Source organism: Rhipicephalus sanguineus, chromosome 7 (genome assembly GCF_013339695.2).
Source record: "Rhipicephalus sanguineus isolate Rsan-2018 chromosome 7, BIME_Rsan_1.4, whole genome shotgun sequence".
Taxonomy (NCBI): Eukaryota; Metazoa; Arthropoda; class Arachnida; order Ixodida; family Ixodidae; genus Rhipicephalus; species Rhipicephalus sanguineus.
In genome coordinates this window covers 1,676,075-1,697,779 of record NC_051182.1, presented here as the reverse complement: position 1 = coordinate 1,697,779, position 21,705 = coordinate 1,676,075, and the positions used below count along the sequence as shown (strand labels likewise).

The window sequence follows — 21,705 nt, the reverse complement described above, 5'->3', positions numbered from 1 at the left end:
GTTCGTCGTTTAGCGTGCGGTTAGGTCATGGCGTCGGATCACGGCTTGCGTCGGTTTGTTCCACTGCTTCCATGTCGCGTCGTCAGATTTTCTTCCGTGCGCGAGGTTTCGTCTTCAGGAGTCTGCCTGGTTCGCGTCGAGTTCAGAAGGTTTCGTCGCGGCGTCGACGACGTCGGCGGAGGATCATCGGTAGTTCGTCGTACAGCAACCGCGCCTCCATCGGTTGCGGCCCTTAGTTTTCCAGATACGGGCTAGGTGAACGGCCCCGGGTTGGGTCAGTGTATGGTCAGGGTTGGGGAGAGACCTTGGGGAGGCGGCCTGGCGACGGTGATCGGGAAGGTCGTCCTTCTTCCGGTGAGGTAGTCGTCGTTGTCGCGAGGCCGTTCGCCTGGCCGCGGGCGCGGCGCGTTGACGGCGAATCCGCGTAGCCCCATCTGTCGGTACTGGCAGCGGCGGTACGTGTGGCCGGCCTCCCCGCAGTGGTAGCAGAGCGGGCGGTTGTCAGGGGCGCGCCAAACGTCGGTCTTCCTTGGCGCGTAGCGCTGGCCGACAGGCGGACGGTAGGGCGTCTGAGGCGGCGGCGGCGTCTGGTGACGATACTGCGGCGGTGTGGCGTCTTGGCGTGGGCGTGGAGGAGGATCATGACGGCGGGCTGCAGCAGCATAGCTCATAGCTTGCGGCTGCGGCTCTGCTAGTTGAGGCGCGCCCAGTGACTGCTGGATCTCCTGTCGCACGAAGTCGGCGATGGAATCTACTTGAGGTTGCGGTGAAGGTAGAATTTTTCGCAACAACTCTTGCACGATTGCTCGGATCGTCTCGCGCAAGTCGACGGAACCGAGGGTGTGAACAGCTGCGCTGTATTTAAATGCGCGGCGATTGCACTGCCGGGTGCGCATCTCGAGCGTCTTCTCGATGGTTGTGGCCTCCGCGAGGAATTCTTGGATGGTCTTGGGTGGGTTTCTGATCAGTCCCGCGAACAGTTCCTGCTTGATTCCTCGCTTGAGGAAGCGAACTTCTCCTGGGGCATGTCACGGTCCGCGTGGCGCAGCAGTCTCGCAGCAGTCTCGTCTAGACTCTAGTCTCGTCATTTCTTCTGTGAAGAGTGCCACGTTTTCATTTGGCAGCTGAACGCGGGTTTCGAGCAGAACCTCGGCCCTCTCTTTGCAGACGACGCTGATGAATGTTGCCAGAACCCTGGTGCGAAAAACGTCCCATGTTGTCAGGGTTTGCTCTTGGTTCTCGAACCATGTTCTAGCTGCGTCCTGCAAGGCGAAGTAGACATGCCGCAGCTTGTCTTCACAGGTAAGCATTGAAAAGGGCGACTCGGTCATAGGCTTAAAGCCAGCTTTCCGGGTCTTTGAACGACGATCCGAGGAAGGTTGGCGGCTCCTTGGGCTGCCGAAGAAGGATCGGCGCAGGCTCTATGAGGTCGGTCATCGTAGCTGTGGTCGATGTTGGGATCTGCGGCTGCCTGGGTTTTTCGGGAAGGAGCCCGTGCTCTGGCTGCAGTCCCTTCTGCCTGCGGCTTGTTCGACGATCCAGAGTTTCCTTGCCATCGTCCTCGTGGCGGCTTGGGCTTGGGTCAGCGCCCCGCGGTGGCGTCCGCATCATGAAGCAGCACCTCCACCAGATGTCACGTGGTCGTGACGTCGACGAAGGCAGCAGTCAGCATGTCAGAGATGAAACTCTTTATTTGGCCGAACTTGTGGCCGGAAACTGAAAGTCAAACTACAGCAATACACTGATAGCTGCGAACAGAGCGTCGACCGTCGATCAACTGACAAGCGTTGAAGCGCGTCGGCATTTATACATGTCCCGTCGAATATTCCAGCGTTATCGCTGGCTGTCGCGCAAGTTCTAGAATAAGCTCGAGTGTTCGCGTCTTCACACAACGATCTACAATAATCGCGAAGCATCTCGAACAATGAGGCGCGGTTTGCCCTGAGCGTTGCTGACAGTCTTTGTGGGCGAAAATTGAATACAGCAAAAGTGATAATGAAAAACTCACGTCGCAATATTTATTTCGCCAGGCAACTACTTCGGCATCCACTCCGTTGAGTTAAACTTCTCCGCTCTTCTGCGCCGTTGAGCGGCGTTTGAGCTCTCCTTCTTCACGGCTATACCACACTGGCAAACGCCAGCCAGAGGCGCTATCAAGCGGCTCCAGCGCAGTGTCATACGGCGACTGCACAGCGAAGGTGAATAGCTGCGCGCGCGCCGGCGCCAATACGTCTGCCAAGGCTACGACGTCACTCCTCTGGAAAGTGTATACCGACCGGCGGCGGCGGAGTGCACGGGAGGTGCCGGCTCCGGTGCGTGACATCACTGATCCTCGCGCATGCGCGGCACGGCTCTGGAGGATCCACGCGAAACTGGCTCGGCTAGGCCAGTGCAGCTAACGCTACAAAACTTTGCCCATTCCCACTCCGGGAATGGCCGGGTAGTTCAATTCCATTCCTGTTATTCATGAACGCAGGAAAATCATCTTGATAGCTTTATCGAGCTAAGGAGCAACACAGTCTATATAAGGACAGAATTGTAGTTGGCGCGTTGCTTATACATGTAGCGTGCTTGCAATCGGCCAAGCCATTTTAAAAATACTGCTTTATTGTTAAATTCGAGGCGCTGACTTACTAATACTTGAAGTTTGAAAAACAGCGCGTAGACGAAAAAGAGCTCTATTTTCGGAAAAAGACGTAGATCCATTCCCATTCCATTCCGTGCAAAAGGCACTTAATTCCATTCCCATTCTACTCCTCCAAGCGTTGTCCCCATTCCGTTCCCATTCTATTGCGGGGTCGCGAAAATGTGAAATGATTCTGGAGTCATTCCAATTTTGGAGTGGCAACTCGGCAACACTGTTAGGGCGTGCCAATTTTTAGAAACCACAGAAGTTCGAGATATTCATAATCGAAGTTCAAGGGCGAGATCAAAACTCCCGGCATGCACGAAGCGCGACAACTCTGCTACATCAGACCCGAATTGCCCGTACACGTGCTGGTAGCGTAGGATACAGGATACATGTGCTGGTAGCCTAGGATACAGATACTGAGATACATTTGTCATTGACGTAAAGGGACATTTCGAGATACTTTTTCAGAGACGAAACAAGTATTCCGGAATACACATACAGGAATACAGATGCAAGACTCCGGATGGAAATAGATTTTCATTTCGGGAATGCCGATGTGCTCCCCAATGACATTTATGAAGAACAGCATAATACTGTGAGTAACGTTTCGCTGTACTGCTACTTGCGAATAAAGCATATTGCTCAAATCATTAACGAACAGCGGTGAATTAAGAATTAGTATTAGTTTGTTTTCCACACAAAATGTGCTATGTTGAGAAGGTTGATGCGTTAATTGCACTTAAGCAGCAGCATGTTCCCAACGCGGCTGTCTTTCAGAGAGCGTTGCTTCGGCCTCCACACAAGACTTGCGAACTCACGGAATGGCTGGTAGCCTGAAAAAAACTATGGGTGCCACATCTGCCTCGAGAGACAGCCACTGTCGTAGGCAGAACACTGTCGCGCGATTCTGCCGTCAGCGGCATCGGGAGCTTTGCCACATGTGCTATTCTGTACGTGTGGGGAACTCTGTGCCGCCCTCCGTCTGTCGCCGACCGGCGGCGCGCCCTTGGTTGGCTTAGCACACAAAAAAATCTTCCTTTGCCCTTTGGAAACACGTCACCTCATTTCCCATAAAAAATAACGAAATACGCGTGCTCTGCATTGTATCGTGATATTATCAATGCATCGTTCATGTATTTCCTTACTGAGATACAAATACATTTTCCAAGTGTATATTGATACAGAAGTACAGACACTCAAAAGTATCTCTAAGATACTCTCGCGATACTGTAGTATCGCGATACTACCTAGCACTTATTAGTGAATGTGTTGTTTGATTCTTTCTGATGTTCGCATTTTCGGGGCAGCGGTATATTCGTCTTAATGAATAGTAGCCTTCATATGCAGAAAATAGCAATATTGATTGGGCGAAACTGTAAATATCCTTTAATAGAACGGGTATACGAGATGTACAACAAATAGATGTACCTTTCTTCAATTAAGCAGGCTGACACTTACTCTGCATTTATTCACTTTTTAAGCTCTACACGTCCGTTTACAAAGAAACGCATATTGTATTCCGAGCGTATATTACAGCGCACAGAATCATCTTTGGCGACGTGATCACTTTTCAAGAATGATGACCATGATCAAGTGCGTGATCAAGAATGATGACGCACTTCTTTTTCATCAGCTAGTCACGCGCCATGAACACACAGCCACCCATTGGATATATTTCCTCTATACAGTGGAAGCTATGGAAGCTATAACCTATGTTATACATCGCATACCTCGCGTCGGTCAGCCTTCGAAGGTCGCGTTCCCTATAAGGCGGCACTCTCGCTAGCCGCATTGTAGGCGACGATAATCGGCATGTGATCTCGTCCAGCACAGGAAAATGCGGACCACGCGTTTGGCGGACCAATTATTGAGGTAATAAGTACGATGTCCACCCTGCGGCAGGTCTGGCAGCGCAGCGCGGTTTTTGTTTCCTTCGGGCTTGTCCCCTTAGGACCTGTTGTGTTTCTGCAGAATCGCATGCGGCCAAGGATACGATCGGCGTGCGCCAAGTCGGATATGCACAATCTCAGGCCTGCTCGGCTTTCTTTTAGCCCTTTAACACATTCGTCGTAACCTGTAGTGGTATTGCTACTTCTTATTTATCGTTTAAACGTTTCGTACAATACAACGGACAATAGTGCAAACGGAAGAGAGAGCCCAGAATAAATTAAAAAAAAACACGTTAACAGTCTTTAACTTCGTACTTTACAAGAACGAAGCCGATGACAATAAAATGTACTCCGCAATTGGGAAGCGGAAGTTTGAACTACATTTATAAATGATTTAGATTTTGCAAACATATGGCACATGTATACAACATATGGAACGCCAAATAGATTCACAAACGTAGTGGTACTTGATGCGATGCAATGTCGGCTAAATGACCGTGGAGGCAAGTGCCGTAACTTTGCACCAGAGCTATAGTGATATAGGCTAATGGTTTGCATGCGTAAGTTTGAGCCTCTAATTCAACAGCAACTGCCGTGAGGCGCACGCCTTCGTTTTCTTCTCACTCTCTAAAGAGAAACAAAGTGCAAAGCCGGGCTTTTCACCGCGATCCGCAGTCATTCTAGGTGTTCTCAATAAAAAATAAAGAAGTATAAAAAAGTAAGTTTCGTCAATCAATAGTTGAATCACATCGAAGAAAATGTAGGAATGTGTATAGAGGTTTGCAGGCGGTACTTCTCCCTACACACGCTCCCCGTCCCCTCAGCTCTCCGCAGCCGAAGAAGTTTATAGGACGGAACAGACATATTAGGGCAGCATCACATCCAGTTCAGCAAGCTTGGATATTGTATATGAATCCATAAAAGTGTTTGGCAACCTGCTCAAGACATAAACAGTCGGCAGAAAAAACAAAACAAAACAAAACAAAACAAGATATTCCGACGGGAAATTCATATAGAGTGCATAATGCCTCTTGAAATATCCATGAATCAGTCGAGTACTTTGTGCTCGTAAGAGTAGAGCACGTGGCCCTGAGGGAATACAGTATCCAATGATCATTCACATGTCCCCCCAAAAAATGTGGGTAGCTCGTAGGGGCATAGCAAAGGGGGGAGGGGGGTTGTGAGGGTTCAAGCCCCCCCGAAAATTTGCAGTTTTGTTTGCGTATATACACACGCACACGTACAAACGCACGTACGAACAAACATAAAGTGTAATTGAACCCCCCCCCCCTCCGAAAAACATTTCTGGCTACGCCCCTGGTAGCTCGCAGTAGTGGTCCAAGCCTGGACTAACAGGGCAGCTTGTGGCCGACCTAGATTATTAGCAAGGTCGTAATTATAAAGATCCCAATTATTGTCATGTTAATGAACACGGTCCTAATGAGGGTGACCTTAATTAGCAAGGTCCTCTATCTATCTGTTCCTTTCTGTCTCCATTTCTTTCTCATCTTTCTCTTCCGTATATCCATTCTGTGCTTCTTTATTGTTTTCACAAATTGGAGAAACGCCTACGTAGCACATCAATCGTGTAAACCTCAATGGGCGTGCTAACCGCCGGCCGTATCTTCCGCCAAAGTACTAGGCACTACAGAAAAACGTACTATAACCATCCCCGTGTCGCGAATGTACGTCGCGAAGAGCGAACTGTGTTTACTTATAGTCAATCCTACGATGAAGATTAAGAGAGAGCGCGCCGGCCGAGTAATTGCGTTGCACGTGCTAGGCGCAGCTTAGCTTTCCGGCCACGCGAAACGGCGGAAGCTTTAACAGCTCCGCTGCTCAAATCGGTGAAGGCATTTCGACGATTTTTCAAGGGGATACGGGGAATTGGTGGAATGAATCACCAAGAGAAGAAAGCTAATAAAATTCCAGTTCTTTGAACCCGGAAAACCGCTCATAGGAGGCTACAAACCAATAACACTGTAGTTGTCTGGTGACATCATAAACATCAGACTAAGTGATATTCTAGCCTTGACAACTTGATAGATTAACATCAGTGCGATGTCAAGAAAGAATGCCAAACAACCAATGCTATAACCTTGAACACGCCATAAGAAAAGCATTTCTATACGAACAATGACACTTGCACGTTATTCTTTCATTTCTAAAGGAAGTATGACACCGTTTCGGAAATCAGGTGCAACGCTGTTGTACCTAAAAGTTTGGTCAGCAGCATGCAAAACTCCGCCCGTCTCGCGGTCGGCATTCGCGGTAGTTAACGCTCGTGAGAGCCGAGCACGGACCTGCCCGTGAGTTCTCGCAACCAGCTAGAAATATTGCATCTGAAACGGAAAGTAACGGGAGGCTAAGTGATCTGGAACAACATATCTGTAGCAGCATAATGAATTTTGTTCCTAAGGCACAAAACACATTCATGCTTTTTTTAGGTAAAAATGAGGCAGAAATCAGAATCTGGGCCCTGAAAACATTGAATGATTTGTTGATACGAACGCATTTATTTCATAATGTCTCTATGACGATAGCGAGGGTATCGTTCTGGCAGACATGATGCATGCAGGTAGTATGCGAGGGATTATTGGTCAGCTGCCAGCTCTTAAAAATGATCACGTGCTACGTGACGCCGACAGGCAGAAAAAGAGTGTTCCATGCTCGTCGCCATGGCTGCGATCGGCGCTGACTAACACTTTAAAAGCACAAATACACCCAATAAAGTGGACGGGAGGGATGACCGCCGCCGTAGCTCAGTGGTAGAGCATCGGACGCATTATTAGAAGGTCGCAGGTTTGGTCCCTTTCGGATGCAAGTTATCTTTTCGTCCGCTTTACTTTCTTCACATTTATATCCAAATTACTACAATAACATCCCGTATACTATCCTTGGCATTATTGCCTGTTAGTTCTTATTAATATTGTGCCTAACAAAAAACAACGAGCCCTTAAAAGTCATCTTCTTTCCTTCAGCCGGAACAGTGTCACACGTGGTTTGTGAAAGCGAGTTTAGAAATGACCTTTGGCTTAATCTAGGACATTTAGGAATCTGCGGAAAAATGCTGGACTGCCTATAAAATTTTCTATCAAACGGAACGTTTCCATGTCCGCCTGCTCTCAAAGCTTTCCCGGACATTTTTTTTTCTCGTAAACGAGCTACCAAAGGGCTGTGCATAAAGCAGCACGTTCTGCGTAGTCAGAATACTCAGTACATTCCGTAACAGCAGCTGCCATTATGGTTTCCTTATAAGGTGACCCACTGCATATCACATGTCGTACTTCCGATATATTGACCCGAGAAAGGCCGATCCATATTAAACTAAACAAGTTGACTAAATGGGTAGATAAAATTGACTTCCGCTTTACGACGCATACATAAAAGATGACGCCTGCTTTTTTGTCAGAAGCGTTTCTCTGGACCAGATGCAGCGCTCAGCCTAAATGTAAGCGCTAGCTAAAAGTAAAATCAGAACATAAATTCCTTATGGTTATTTTTTACAGCAAACTTAACAGCATTTGCAAGATGAGCCCTGTAAAAGTTAATGCAAACTAAGCACGTAACATCGTGGAGATACGAGCCCGAAGGCACAGGGGCGCCAATCCAACCGGGAACTTGAAAACCTAAGCACCTCGTCATTTGACGAACGGAATAAAGCGCCAACTAACCTAGGAGAAAGCTGTAATGGAAACGTTCTTGAATACTCTGGCACAATTTGCAGTTCAGAAGATTTTCCTGATAACACTGAATCCCAATAATAACCATACAGTTGCACTTGGTCATAGAACCAAATAGGATGTAGTGGACAGCGTGTGCGTTGAAACCAGCAAGCCTTCCTTAAAATACCGAATAAATCTTCTTATCATTTCCAACATCTAAAAATTTAAGACTCCAAAATCTGACAAAAGTAGCCCCTGTCACGGACACCACGCGTAGAGCACACAAAGTAAAGGAGCCCATATCAAGGCCATTCATTTTCGGTACGAAGTAATATAGCTGGAATGCAATGTACTGGTCGAAGCTGTCCATGCCGCGAAAAAACCAAGCTCGGCTCATTGTAACTATAGTGAATGTTTCACTTCGAGAAGTCCAGGTATGTGGTATCAAGTATACGCCCTGCATGTGATGGCTTATTTCCTTGGTTCTGTTGCGCTGTCCATTTCGAACGATATACGCTAAACAGGAAACATGCATGTGCTTAACACTGTTATAACTTGCATTGCAGTGTACATTAGTAATAGTATTAGGGTAGATGATCATGTGTCGCCGCTTAGACCTGTATGTGAGTTATTGCAGAATGGTGGTAATGGGTTGAATGTAGTGCGAGGCTTTACATTAGGCAGATTCTAAATAGGGGCTCCAAAAGTGGAAGAGACCCAAGGCACTTAGCGTGTGCTGGCTTCCGGTGACGCAGGGTCTTAATTTTTTGAAGAGGGCAAGGTTTGTGTCTAGCTCGCAGCTCCATGACGCAAGCGCTAGGCAAACGCAAGCTATAATGAATAATGATTAAAAGCTGGTACAGAAATTAGCCTTTGGTACGCATATTCTTTTAAAACATTTAAATTCGAAGCATTTCTTAGTTTACCAAAGGCATTTTGGCCGTTTCCATCTACCTATCTATATACCTAGCCGCTTACCTCTGGGCGTTCTCATGGTCACCTGCCTTACTTGGGTTATACCAAAATTGGCTTAGGAAGGTATCGGTGTACGACGAAACTGACTGACTAGTCATGACATGAATCACATGGCATGCCTGTCGCGTACCTCATGAAACTCTTTCTCAGAGTCACGTGTGACACATACCCGCAAACTACGGCCGTTGAATGTTGGTGTGTGCCACAGGTGATTGATTCACTGCTTATGTCAAACGAGGAACGGCGAGAATAGACATTTCAAATCATACACGACAACTTTAAGGAGCCCATGTCAAAGAAAATCCCGTACCAGCATTGGCGGCGTTGTCGTTGGGCGATTCGAGTCAGAATTGAACTCAGGCTTTTTGCGTGGAAAGTCAAGTATTCTAGCGCAGAGCTGCGCAAGTGTTAGAAACTGCTTATGAAAAAGACCATAGGCCAACGTGAGGTCATGGCAATGACAATTGTGGTTGCAGTGTTGGCTATCAGCTTTCATAAAATGTAATGAATGATACATATGTATTCCTATAAACTGGCAAGCAATAGTCAAGCATTGTTCGTAACAGGCGCAATACGCTAACGATCGCTATTTATAACATGCGCATCATCACAACAGAGCGTGCAATTCGTTTCAACAAAACTGATGTCTGCCCTAACGTGGGTGATATGACGTCTGACAAGCTAGCGTTCAGGAGCCAGTGCAGTCTATGTGCCTGTAAGCCCACAATCTACACACCACTCAATTTACAATAAGACATCGATCCAACTCGCCACGCTAGCCTTACAGCAAAAATAAAGAAATAAATAAGGCAGCATAGGTAGCTATATACTCGCTGGCTGCTTCGCATTATATCAATTTTCACTATGTGTGGCATCTGCTGGATTTTTTAGTTAAGAGTTGTGGTAATTGATTCGTTGACAATCACCATCAGTTTTGCGAGTCAACATTACTTGATCATCAGCTAAGACAGTCCTAGTTACCAGGTGCGTTAAGTCTACGACCTCTCAAATTGACTACCGATAATAAGAACATGGGCTATTTTCTGGCCGACCTTTGTACTATGTGCGAGATAGGAGAAAGCGATAGCCTAGACTACCACTGCGACCACGTCAGTGTATACTATACACTGCGGAAACGTATATATCGCATATTTCCCACAGAACGCCGTGTAATCAACGAGCAAGCCGACGACATGCTTCGACGCGATGTTACTCGACCCTCTAACAGCCCCTGGGCGTCTTCTGTCGTTCTCGTTGCGAAGAAAGACGGTTCTGTGCGGTTCTGTGTGGACTACCGACGGCTCAACAAGATCAATCGTAAGGACGTGTATCCCCTACCGCGAGTAGACGACGCGACTGACAGCCTGCAAGGAGCAGAATTCTTTTCATCGCTCGATTTGCGCTCAGGGTAATGGCAAGTACCTATGGCTGATGACGCTCGACCGAAGACCGCCTTTGTCACGCCCGACGGCTTGTACGATTTCAACGTCATGCCGTCTGGGCTGTGTAATGCGCCCGCCACCTTTGAACGCATGATGGATACCATTCTGCGCATCCCGAAATGGCACACGTGCTTGTGCTACCTCGACGACGTCGCCGTGTTCGCTCCGGACTTCTCCACGCATCTTTAACGCCTGCGGCATGTTTTGACGCGTTTGAGGGACGCCGGTCTGCAGCTGACAATACTCGGTTACGTCGTGTCCAAGGGCGGAATTCTCCCCGATCCAGCCAAGCTTCGGGCCGTGACCGAGTTCCCCAAACCCACGTTCGTCAAAGATCTGCGCAGTTTCGTAGGACTGTGTTCCTACTTTCGGCGCTTCATTCGACACTTCGCGACTATCATATGGCCACTGACGAAGCTCCTAGGAACTAAGGGGCCCCTCCATTCGTGGTCGTCAGAGTGCGACGAAGCTTTCGCAAAGCTCCGTCGTTTGTTGACGTCGCCTCCCATACACCACCACTACGACCCTACGGCCCCTACAGAGTACACACAGAGGCCAGCGGTGTTGGCCTTTGTGCTCTCCTTGCGCAGCGCAAACCAGGGTTCCCTGAATATGTCGTGGCATATGCAAGACGTACGCTCACCAAAGCCGAGACCAATTACACCGTCACCGAAAAGGAATGCCTGGCGATCATCTGGGCCCTTACGAAGTTCCGACCTTATTTGTATGGTCGCCAATTTGATGTCATCACCGACCATCATGCACTTATGCTGGTTGTCGTCATTGAAGGATCCCTCAGGCCGCCTCGCCCGCTAGGGCACTTCGCCTACAGGACTACGATATCCGCGTGCTGTACCGCAACGGACGCCAGCATGCTGACGCCGACGCACTCTCGCGCTCCCCCTTGCCTGACGACAATGCTTCCAGCTCAGTGTCTCACAATGCCGTTTCTTCCATCAACATTCACACCATCGCTACCGAACAGCGCAAGGATCAATGAATTGCCTCTCTGATAGACTTGCTGACTAATTCATCGGCAAGACCATCCACTCGCGTGTTGCGTCGGCAAGCCCACCATTTCGTCATTCGCGACGACCTCCTTCACCGACGCAATTACAACGCTGACGGCCGCCAATGGCTACTAGTGATACCTCGCAGTCTGCGTTCTGACATCTGCGAATTGTTCCACGCTGATCAGCAGTGTGGGCACTCTGGGGTATGGAAAACCCACCACCGCATGCGCCAACGGTGGTTTTTGCGCGGGATGCGCTGCGTGCAGAAGTTCGTTCCCTCTTGCATCGATTGTCAGCGCCTCAAAACTTCAACGCACCTATCACCGGCAGGTCTGCAACCTTTACCTTGCCCTGACCGGCCGTTCCGCACATTGGCATCAATATGTACGGGCCACTTCCTCCGACGTCGGCTGGTAACCGCTGGGCCATCGTCGCTGCAGACCACCTTACGCGATACGCCGAAACTGCCGCCCTCCCAGCGGCTACAGCACGAAATGTTCCCTCCTTTCGGCTGCACCGATTCATGCTGCGCCATGGTCCACCCAAGGAGCTGCTCAGCGATCGAGGTCGTGTCTTCATGTCGAAAGTCGTCGAAGCCATACTCAAAAAGTGCAACGTTGTTCACCGCAAAAATACTGCTTGCCATCCACAGACGAATGGCCTCACCGAACGCATTAAGCGCACGCTCGGCGACATGCTGTCAATGTACGTCGCCGCAGATCACACAAATTGGGATGCCATTCTGCTTTTCGTCACCTACGCCTATAATGCCGCCTCTCAGAGCACTACTGGTTTCTCACCTTTTTTCTTATTGTATGGCAGAAACTCGTCGCACACAATCGACACAATCCTTCCACACAAGCCGGATCGATCTGAGTGTGCGCCTATTTCTGCCACAGCCAGACTCGCTGAGGAGTGTAGGAGCTTGCCAAGACTTGTATGAGCAAGAGCGGCAGAAGAGCATTTGCGGGGACACTACCACCTCTGCGCCCACGTTCCAGGAGCGCTCGTATGGCTCTCGGTCCCTACCACTGCGACTGGCCTCTCTTCCAAACAACTGCCCAAATACGAAGGCCGCTACCGTGTCGACGAACGCACATCCCCGGTCAACTACCTGATCGAACCCATTGAACCATCTTCGGACATGCGCCGTCGAGGGCGCGACATTGTATACGTGGAGCGCCTGAAGCCCTACCATGACCCGCTCAAAGTGACAAGCTGTTAGGTCACCAGGCGGCTCCCTTTTCGTACCCGGGGTAATTGTAGCGAAGCGTTGGAACTCTGTAATGGGTCGTCCTCTGGAACGCCTTCTAGTGGGTCGTCCTCTGCGGCTCTTCCCTGAGAGCAAGCCCCGCGTGCTCAGAGTCAGCGCTCCGTCTTGACTGTCGCCGTTGTGCATCGTCGCCTAGTGCCGTCAATAAACACCTTTACAATTTATTTATCAAGAACGTTGTCAGTTTAGAAATCGGGTCTGTTTGGTCTTGGCCAAGAGCCGTCACTTCGATGAGTGCCTCCATATATTCTTGGGGCAAATATTTTGCAGCAGGCTTTGGGGCTCTTGCTAAATTCAAGAAATACCTTACTCAGGGACCAGCCAAATTCTTTTTGGGTCTTGCGCCCGCACTGGCTTTGGGACTATTTCTTCGGGGCCCCTATCGAAAACCCTCGATTGTGTGCAATGCACCTTCGGTTACACGTCAAGTGTGACAATGATTGTTCTTTGCATTGCTGTTTTTGAGTGCATCTGTGACATGGCTGCCTCGTGTTTATTCCAGGTATCTTGTTGGCATATGTCAAAAGGACGGCAGGAGGCAGGAACCTATATGTACCGCAGAGGAGCCCATTCAAAGGTTTTGGCGGCTTGCTCGGACAGTGCCATTTCTAAGAAACAATAGGGCTGTGTGAGTCTACGATTTCTTGTTCGGCTGACTTGAGGTAATGTCTTTCAAGGAACAGTAAGCTCAATTTATTCTTCCACGAAATATGTGTAATCCACAAATGTACTATGTATTTATATTCAAAGACTATACAACATTCAACTGACTTTTTCTGTGTTTTCTTTTTCTGTAAAAGCACTATTCTGAATAGTCATACAACGTGAATCAAATATCAATTTGACTGTATAACATTTGAAGGTGTTTGAAAGAAAATGAGAAAACTCACCATATGAGAGCCAGACTGTTTTAATAGTATTATATTTGATTACTAGAGGCAATTTTTTTTTCGGGGGGGGGGGGGGCTCTCAACAATATGATTTCCTGTTTAGTTATACCACCTAACACAACTACCACACAAGTTCGCACAACATCATGGAGGCCTACTGATACAAACGCGAATGCTGCATGAGAGAATAAAAAGAATCAAACAAAAGAGCGTCAGCTTCCGTCGCTGGTGTATATGCTGCCTTCCCTCCCATCTGTTTATATTGGCTCACTTTAAGTTACATTGAATATTCATAAAAGCTGGTGTTACCACGCAGCAACGATACAAATGAATAAATTTTTATGCAAGCACCATGGTTCACACGTTAGATCCTGCATGTGCCAAGCACAGTTGGAACTCTGAATTTGTGCATCACGTTCATTTAACAATTTACCCGTCGTACTGTGTCGACAACGTGGGTGCATCACAACGGATTTAAACATTTTTGCTTGTGGTACGGTATTCGCAATGTTCTGATGGGATAAGGCTTCAATAGCAGATAGTTGTGGTACGGCGTCGCTAATGTTGATAAATGAGTATGGCTTCAGAGCTATTCACTTGTGGCACGGGATTGGTAACGTTAAGAAAAGCTATGCTTTCAAAAGTATTTCCCTGAGGTACGGCATCGGTAATGTTTCTGAGTAACTACGGCTTCAGTAGTGCCTTGTGCCGTAATGAAGAACATGCTGGCATCAAGAGTTAACGTGTTGTTTTACCGTACTATTACGGCAATATTTTGAACAGTGATAGAGAAGTGTGTATGACTGCTTGTACAGTGCAATATGCGTGACAAGGCTTTGAACGAATTAGAAAGAACACTTTTATTGGGGCACGACGTTTTACTGTAACTTAGCGCAGTGACTGACTAGGCTAGCTTATATAATTTGTGACCTTCACTAATGGAGTGCGTTATTAATTAAACAAGGTGCTGCGCAAAAAGAGACACGGACAAGAAGAGAACGAGGACGGGCGCAGACGCGCTACTAGTTTATTCTTTATTTGAGAAGAAAGCGCGTATTTTTACCACACAAACCGCAAATACATCTACGCACATGCGAAAAACCTGCTTTCATCGTGATACGATCTTACTGATGTATCGCTGACGCAAACATCTTTCTTATCGGTGATGAGAAAATCCTCGGCAAGCTCATGTGTCAACTGGTCACGACTGCGTCTTAAAATTTTCGTCCTCGCCAGTGAAGGCTGGCATGGTTTACCACAAGACAGCCAACTGGCATGCGCTGCAGCTCAAGGAGCAGATTACATCCCCTTGTCCCGTCTTTATCGAAAGCCCTTAGTCGCTCATGTATACACCGGCCCGTTTCGCCAATGTAAACTTTCCGACATGTCAGAGGGATTTCGTATGCCACCCCCCCCCCCGTCGAACACTCGACGAGTCCGCCCCTCGTTCCTGTCTTGTGCATATTCCTTTTGCGCAGCACCTAGTTTAATTATGTACGACCGACTCGATCAGCAGAATGCATTATTGTAGTGTGTAGTTTAATAGTAATATCTGAGTTTAACGTGCCAAAAACCAAGATGTGATTATGAGGCACGCCGCAGTGCAGGGCTCCGGAAATTTTGACCATCTGGTGTTCTTTAACGTGCGCTGACATCGCACAATACACGGGCCTCTAGCATTTCGCCTCCATCGAATTGCGACCACCGCAGCCGGGGTCGAATCTGCGACCTTCGGTGGAGTGCGTCGTTTAAACAAGCAAAAAAAAAAAAAACACAGGGGAAAGTGCACTGCTCCTGTATTTTCGCGTCCTCGTTCAAGTTACGAGATTAGCTTTGTAAGGTGACACGTGCATTGTGTCAACCTAGCGAGGGTGGTTTGAATTAAGCACCTAAAAGAATACACACACACAAACGTTTTACAATAAATTAGGAATTTTATTTCCCCATTTCTTCTCACCCTCTTTTTGACCCGTGTGCCAGATACATCTTCCGCTTGCCTCTTGCGAAAATTGTTGACTGAAAGAGAAAAGTCCATGGTTCAGTTCAGAGCTCAACTTTTTCTGCTGTAACGAGCAATTTGGACCATCTATATTGCGTTTGAAGTATCAATACTGCAACATCAATTCGTCTGGCGAGTGCAAAATATATATTCATTTATGTACATATTGACGGAATTTTTTGGTGCACCGAATGTGCTTAGTTAAAGAACACACTTTTGCCGTTACCTTCACTTGCCAACAGTTTGGACTAGCGCTCTGGCGCTCATCAGGTCTTTGCGAACTGACGAAGGCCTGTTCGTCGATCGAAATAATGGTAGACGGTTATATATATATATATATATATATATATGTAGGCACTGCGGCCGCTTTTATACAAGGTGCAGCATCCGTGCGCATGCGCGACAACGCGTGTGTGATTATGCATACTATAGTTAATTGAGCGTTAACTCTCTATCATATAGGTGAAGTGATGGTCTGCTGATGCATCGATTCCCGGCCTTCCTGATAAAGAACGCTTCTGTAATCTCTCTTTCTTCGTTTTTGCTTTCTTCAGAAACCTTGTCTAGTAGAATATAGGATTGTATTTGCAGTCCTTGTAATGCACAGCCATGTGGCTACCATACCCATTGTTTACGTTGCATACATGCAGTCTGGCTCAATCATTAAAACATTCGCTTATTTCTTTTATCTTTCCACAGCCCAACGCTATTTTGTAGACGACACCTGATTCCTCAGTTAACGATATTATGCATAATCACACGTGTTGTCGCTCATGCTCACGGATCTTGCACATTGTAAAAAAACCGGCTGGAGTACCTTCAATAAATTCAGTTGAAAGGCAGCGCTCTTTCTTGTCTCTGTGTTTCATTCCTACCGTTGTTGTGCTGTACCTACGATATTAAGAACGAACCAAGTCGCCCAAATCAAGCTCTTGTTGCAACTGGTGGATCAGCCCCTTAATACATTGAGAAAGGCTGGCCCACTAGCCACAAAGGTACAAGTACGTTTCTTCTTCCGTACACTTTTTTATGTCGTATATGTGGCCTCAGCAAACATCTTCAGTATTTTCATTGCAGTCGCAACCTACGTCACCAGTGCGCAAGGTTTCTCGCTTCGCTGTCCTTGTATGGATGTACTCACCTATGGTAAGAATAGAGTTTAACCGTAGTGTCCGAAGCCGTGGCCATAGCCGTAACCGTGGCCGAGGGCAACGCCATAGCCGAGACCGTGTCCGTAGCCAAGACCATGGCCGTAGCCATGACCATAGCCGTGGGCAACAGCAACAGCTGTGAACAGATGATATGCATGAATTATCTCTGCTGTCATAATTAACCAGTGAACGCGTAAGGAATTAGGTTGTGATAAAACTGTGCTGTATGTTCTGCTTAAATACGGGCAGCCATTTCTGATGCAATAATACTGCCGAAGTAATCCCCGGTATCGAATTCTTTTATGTGTTAATGGGCTGCCGATAAACAGGCACTCAGTCAAGTTTCGGCTCTGCTACAGGTCTTAACATTGCAGAAATAGTTATCATGCTCTTGTTTTCTCGCCGAGCAACGAAGCCTTTTTATTTATATATTTATTTATACCACTACACATATTTATTCATACCACCACAAACCTGAATTCTAGGTTTTAAGCAGGAGCTGATTACAATTTCGGTAACACGTACTTGAAAAAACAACAGAGCAAAACTACAAACAAATGGAAGAGAAGAAGCGTTATCGGTGCGTCAAGTAGGTCACTGAATGCAACATCATTTCAGATTACGAGCGCTACATGTATAAGCACAAGTGGTCACACTTGAGACATTACTAAAGAAAACGGTAAAGAAATTCACTTATGAGCCAACCGTCGATTAACTTGCATAAAGATGAAATCAAATGCCTTAACAGTTATCTTCTACGTAGACCGCCACGCGTGCCGGATTGATAGGTTCGCCGGTTGCATGGCATGCGCAGATAAGTTTCGTGCCTTCTTTCTTTTCAGCCGTTGTGCGTCTCTTCAGTTGTTAGTCGGCGTTTGTGTGTCCTGATCTCTCTCTTGTGTCCGTGTTTGCACGCCCTGTCTCTTTTTAGAATGAATACGTACCAACTAGCTCAGCTCTCTGTTATTCTAAGAATATTCCACTTAAGTTGTGTTGCAGTAAATATGTATTGTCGTAATAAGTAGTATCTATAGTATTTAGTACTTCAATGGAGAATTGTAGCAATCAGCTCAGCAAAACATAGTTTGTTAGCATATTAAGCAGTACGAAAGCAGCGACAAAACGTTTACCTCGCCCACAGAGCTTTAATATTTGCTACATTGATCATTATCCAAAGAAGCCGAATGGTGAAAACAACTACATCAAAGCTGAGCTGTCATTTAAGCTACTGTAAGTGTGCATTTGAGCATTTCTGTTGGTAACCAAGGCAAAAATAGGTAGATTTGAAGCATAGTCGGCGAACATACTACAATCGTCGACTGCTCACACTTACCACGAGCAGGAGCATGATGAACAGTCTTCTGCACAGAGGTGGCCACAATGGCACCGTGGTGGCCATGTCCGTAGCCGTGGCCGAGGGCGTAGCCATGTCCATAGCCGTGGCCATAGCCGTAGCCAAGACCGTAGCCGTGACCGTAGGCGAGGCCGACGCCATAGCCGTGGCCGAGGCCGTAGCCACCGGCGTAGGCCGCGGCGATGACACCGAAGAAGGCGAGGAGGGTCCTGCGCAAAAACAGAAAATATAATGCTGAAGTGTCGCATAGCTTTAGTAATGATAAATTCTTGAATCTGACAGCTCCAAAGGTTTTATGGATTTTCTGCCGCACTAAAACATCATCGCAGATTCGTAATTTCTTTCTGTCAAGTGCTATTTCTCCTTTTCATGTTGCGACAACATGATATGTGGAGTTCTATTAATAGCATCATGCGCAAACACAAAAGAAAGTAGTGTGGCAGTGCAGGGGCATACACAAGCATACTCCATATCAGTATATTTTGTGTTTAGCGCACAATTATCAAGACGGTGACACAGGTGTTTGTGTGTGTGCACTTCGGCCAATCGGTCATATAGCGGTGGAAAGTGATAGAAGCCTCTCTGTGCACATGGTTCGACCAAAGAATGAATTCTGGGTTTATAGAACAACTTAGCAGGATCATATTTCTATGTAGTGGTTACATTTTCGGACGACTCTCACTTTTTAATATTACAAAATTACGCAACGTGTAGGGCTGGACATCTCTGCTCATTTATCAATGTCTGATTTCCGAGATGCATGTATTTATAAAACATTCCTTATCGTAATATAAACGCTTTTTCTGGTAGGTGGCCTCGCCACGGTGGTATAGCGGTTATGGCGCTCGACTGCTGACCCGAAGGTCGCGGGATCGAATCCCGGTCGCTGCAGCTGCATTTTCGATGGAGGTGAAAATGTTTGAGGCCCGTGTACTTAGATTTAGGTGCACGTTAAAGAACACCAGGTGGTCGAAATTTCCGGAGCCCTCCACTACGGCGTCTCTCATAATCATATCGTGGTTTTGGGACGTTAAACCCCAGATATTATTATTATTTTCTGGTAGGTGATGGGATAAACCTCGTGCCGAAAGCGCCTCAACTCGGCGCACGGTTAATATATGTTTAAGTACACGTAACTCGAATTGTTGTCAAAATCCAAAGCACACAGCTGAATTAGGCAGACGATAATTTCTTATACGTTACCGGGAAGCGTAAGTAATACGAGAGAATTTATTCCGCTGATTTACTTTTCTTATTTCCTTACCTCACTAAATTGAACTTCTTATGTGTTACGCGTTAAGTACTGATGAAGGCGCGTGTAACCTCGGAGTAGCTTCTGGGTCTCTCTAGTGTGTGCCCAAAGCACGCGCGCTTTCGCATTACGCCTCAGTGGGAATGAAGGGACGCTTTAACCAGCGCCATCGAGCTCAACAACGGCAGGTTACTTCTGCAGTGTCACAAGATGGAAAGGATAGATGTATAGTAACTCGTGGAAGACATCATGAGTAATATCAGCAGCACATTGAATAATGTGCTTCCAGTAGGCCTTTCGCAATTAGTTTAACTTAATCCTGTCGTATTTCAGCTGTCCATTCTCGGAAAAGTTGATAATCGCCCTTATTTCAACTAGCGACCGATGTGTGGCATTTCAGCACACTTTCTCAATGCCGACTTCTTCGCCGTCCAAGCGACTCGAAGGGAAATGATTACAAAAACGTCGGAGTCCAACGGCGACCGAAATGTTCAATAATTGTAATTGCGCTGCACTTTCATACTTGTTTGTGCAGCGGCTCGTACAAACAAAGTGCTGAGACACTTACGTATCCGTTCATGTTGGGTTTGGGTGCTCGGAAACGGGAATTTCCAGTGTCCGGAGCACCATTGCTCGCGCCCTTTTATACCGCACAGCGACAGGCACTTTGTACCAAGTGACGAGAGGAGGGTGACCACAAAAATGCCGACGGGGAAAAGACAATGCACACACACACAAGACACAGCCCTTCTCACCGCTGGTCTCCTTTATTTCCCCCGAAGGCAGGCCCGTTTGGTTCTTTCTTGCCGGGTGACCTACGGCGATCCATTTCTTTCTTCGCCGTTTTGTCCGCCGAATGGGCGTCGGCCGCCGTCTTTTCGCTAGCGATGACCTCGCACTCCAACGCTCGAGGTGTCACACGCTTACCCTCATTACTACCGTTGGCGCCATACTGGTGTCCGTTTTTGTTTTCCCTCTTCGGTGCACTCAGATCTATGAGCATGTGTTTTCATTTTGCTTATTTTCCATGATTTGTCGCCAAGAGCCCCAGAAAATACTCGAGGGCGATGCGAAGGCATGCAAAATACGACGAAACTACAGGAAACATAAAAATATTCCGATAGCACTACTGTACTCTTATTGCAAAGCACTGCAACATATGAGAACCAAACGCATTGGTAGATTTTTTGCTGATATAAATTTTACCTCTGAATACTATCATGGCTTTCGTAGAGTCTTTACTACTGTTTCCAAAATAACTGCCAATAGTAACAACTTTCGTATTGTTATTCGCGAGACTGGCTGTATTCACGCAATTTTCTTCCATTTTAGGAAAGTATATGTCATGTTTCATAATCTCACTTTGTCGTAACACTTGATCGGATTAAACTTTCGGTATACCTTGGCTGGATAACTTTGTCTTCAAAGAGATAATATGGTTTCTTTAACACTCGATTATGAGGTTATTACTCTCTCATCCGTCTTATTTAATGGACGTGTAATGTGTGGTATGCTTTCACCATACATTGCACTAAAGTGGCAAGATTCGTGTGCTTTTTTCCAAGCGCCACTCACCCTTCCCCGCAATCATCCTGACACGCACACATAACATTACAGTATTGTAATCACGGAGAAAATCTCACCGACATCAAAATATATATTGCTGAAGAACGACTATTTGTCAGTCAGCCCCCCCTCCCCCCCACTTATTTTCTAAACCACTTGTAGCACGGCGACCAAAATATCGGCATGCCGATACAAAGCCTTATCTCACGAAAAATAACATTTCCTAGCATTAGTATATCTGACACACATCTATTCAGCGCTCATGCTAAGGAAGAATTACGTTAAACGTGCTCAAGTTTTTTAGCGTAATGCGCTGTAGTATGCAAATTTGCTGATGCATTGCAATCCTACATTATTGCTGCGTATTTACAGGGCCGCTGGTTCTGCTTAAACTGTGCTCGTTTATTTGGCACTGTTTTTTTTTTCCTCTCGTTGGCGAACTGTGTTATTCTTCAATGTATAATTCATTCACTTTAGTATTTATATATATCTTCCTAAATTTGAACGCCATCTAAGCTATTCCTGCTTGATTGCTTAAAGGTTTTCGGTTTAAAAAGGTCATGCTCCTTTGAAAGCCCTATCGCCCCCTAACGCTGCACCACTG

At 46.9% G+C, this 21,705-nt stretch overlaps 1 protein-coding gene across 1 annotated transcript; it reads right to left on the bottom strand.

Annotated features, from left to right (window-relative positions):
- Window positions 1–13,933: 13,933 nt before the first annotated feature.
- On the bottom strand, window positions 13,934–21,126 carry LOC125759276 (uncharacterized). Its single transcript, XM_049417687.1, has 6 exons — window positions 21,111–21,126; window positions 18,263–18,492; window positions 16,920–17,065; window positions 16,596–16,669; window positions 15,737–15,795; window positions 13,934–13,954 (listed from the first exon to the last, which is right to left on the bottom strand). The coding sequence occupies exons 1-6, from the start codon at window positions 21,124–21,126 to the stop codon at window positions 13,934–13,936; spliced, it is 546 nt and encodes a 181-aa protein (XP_049273644.1).
- Window positions 21,127–21,705: the final 579 nt, after the last annotated feature.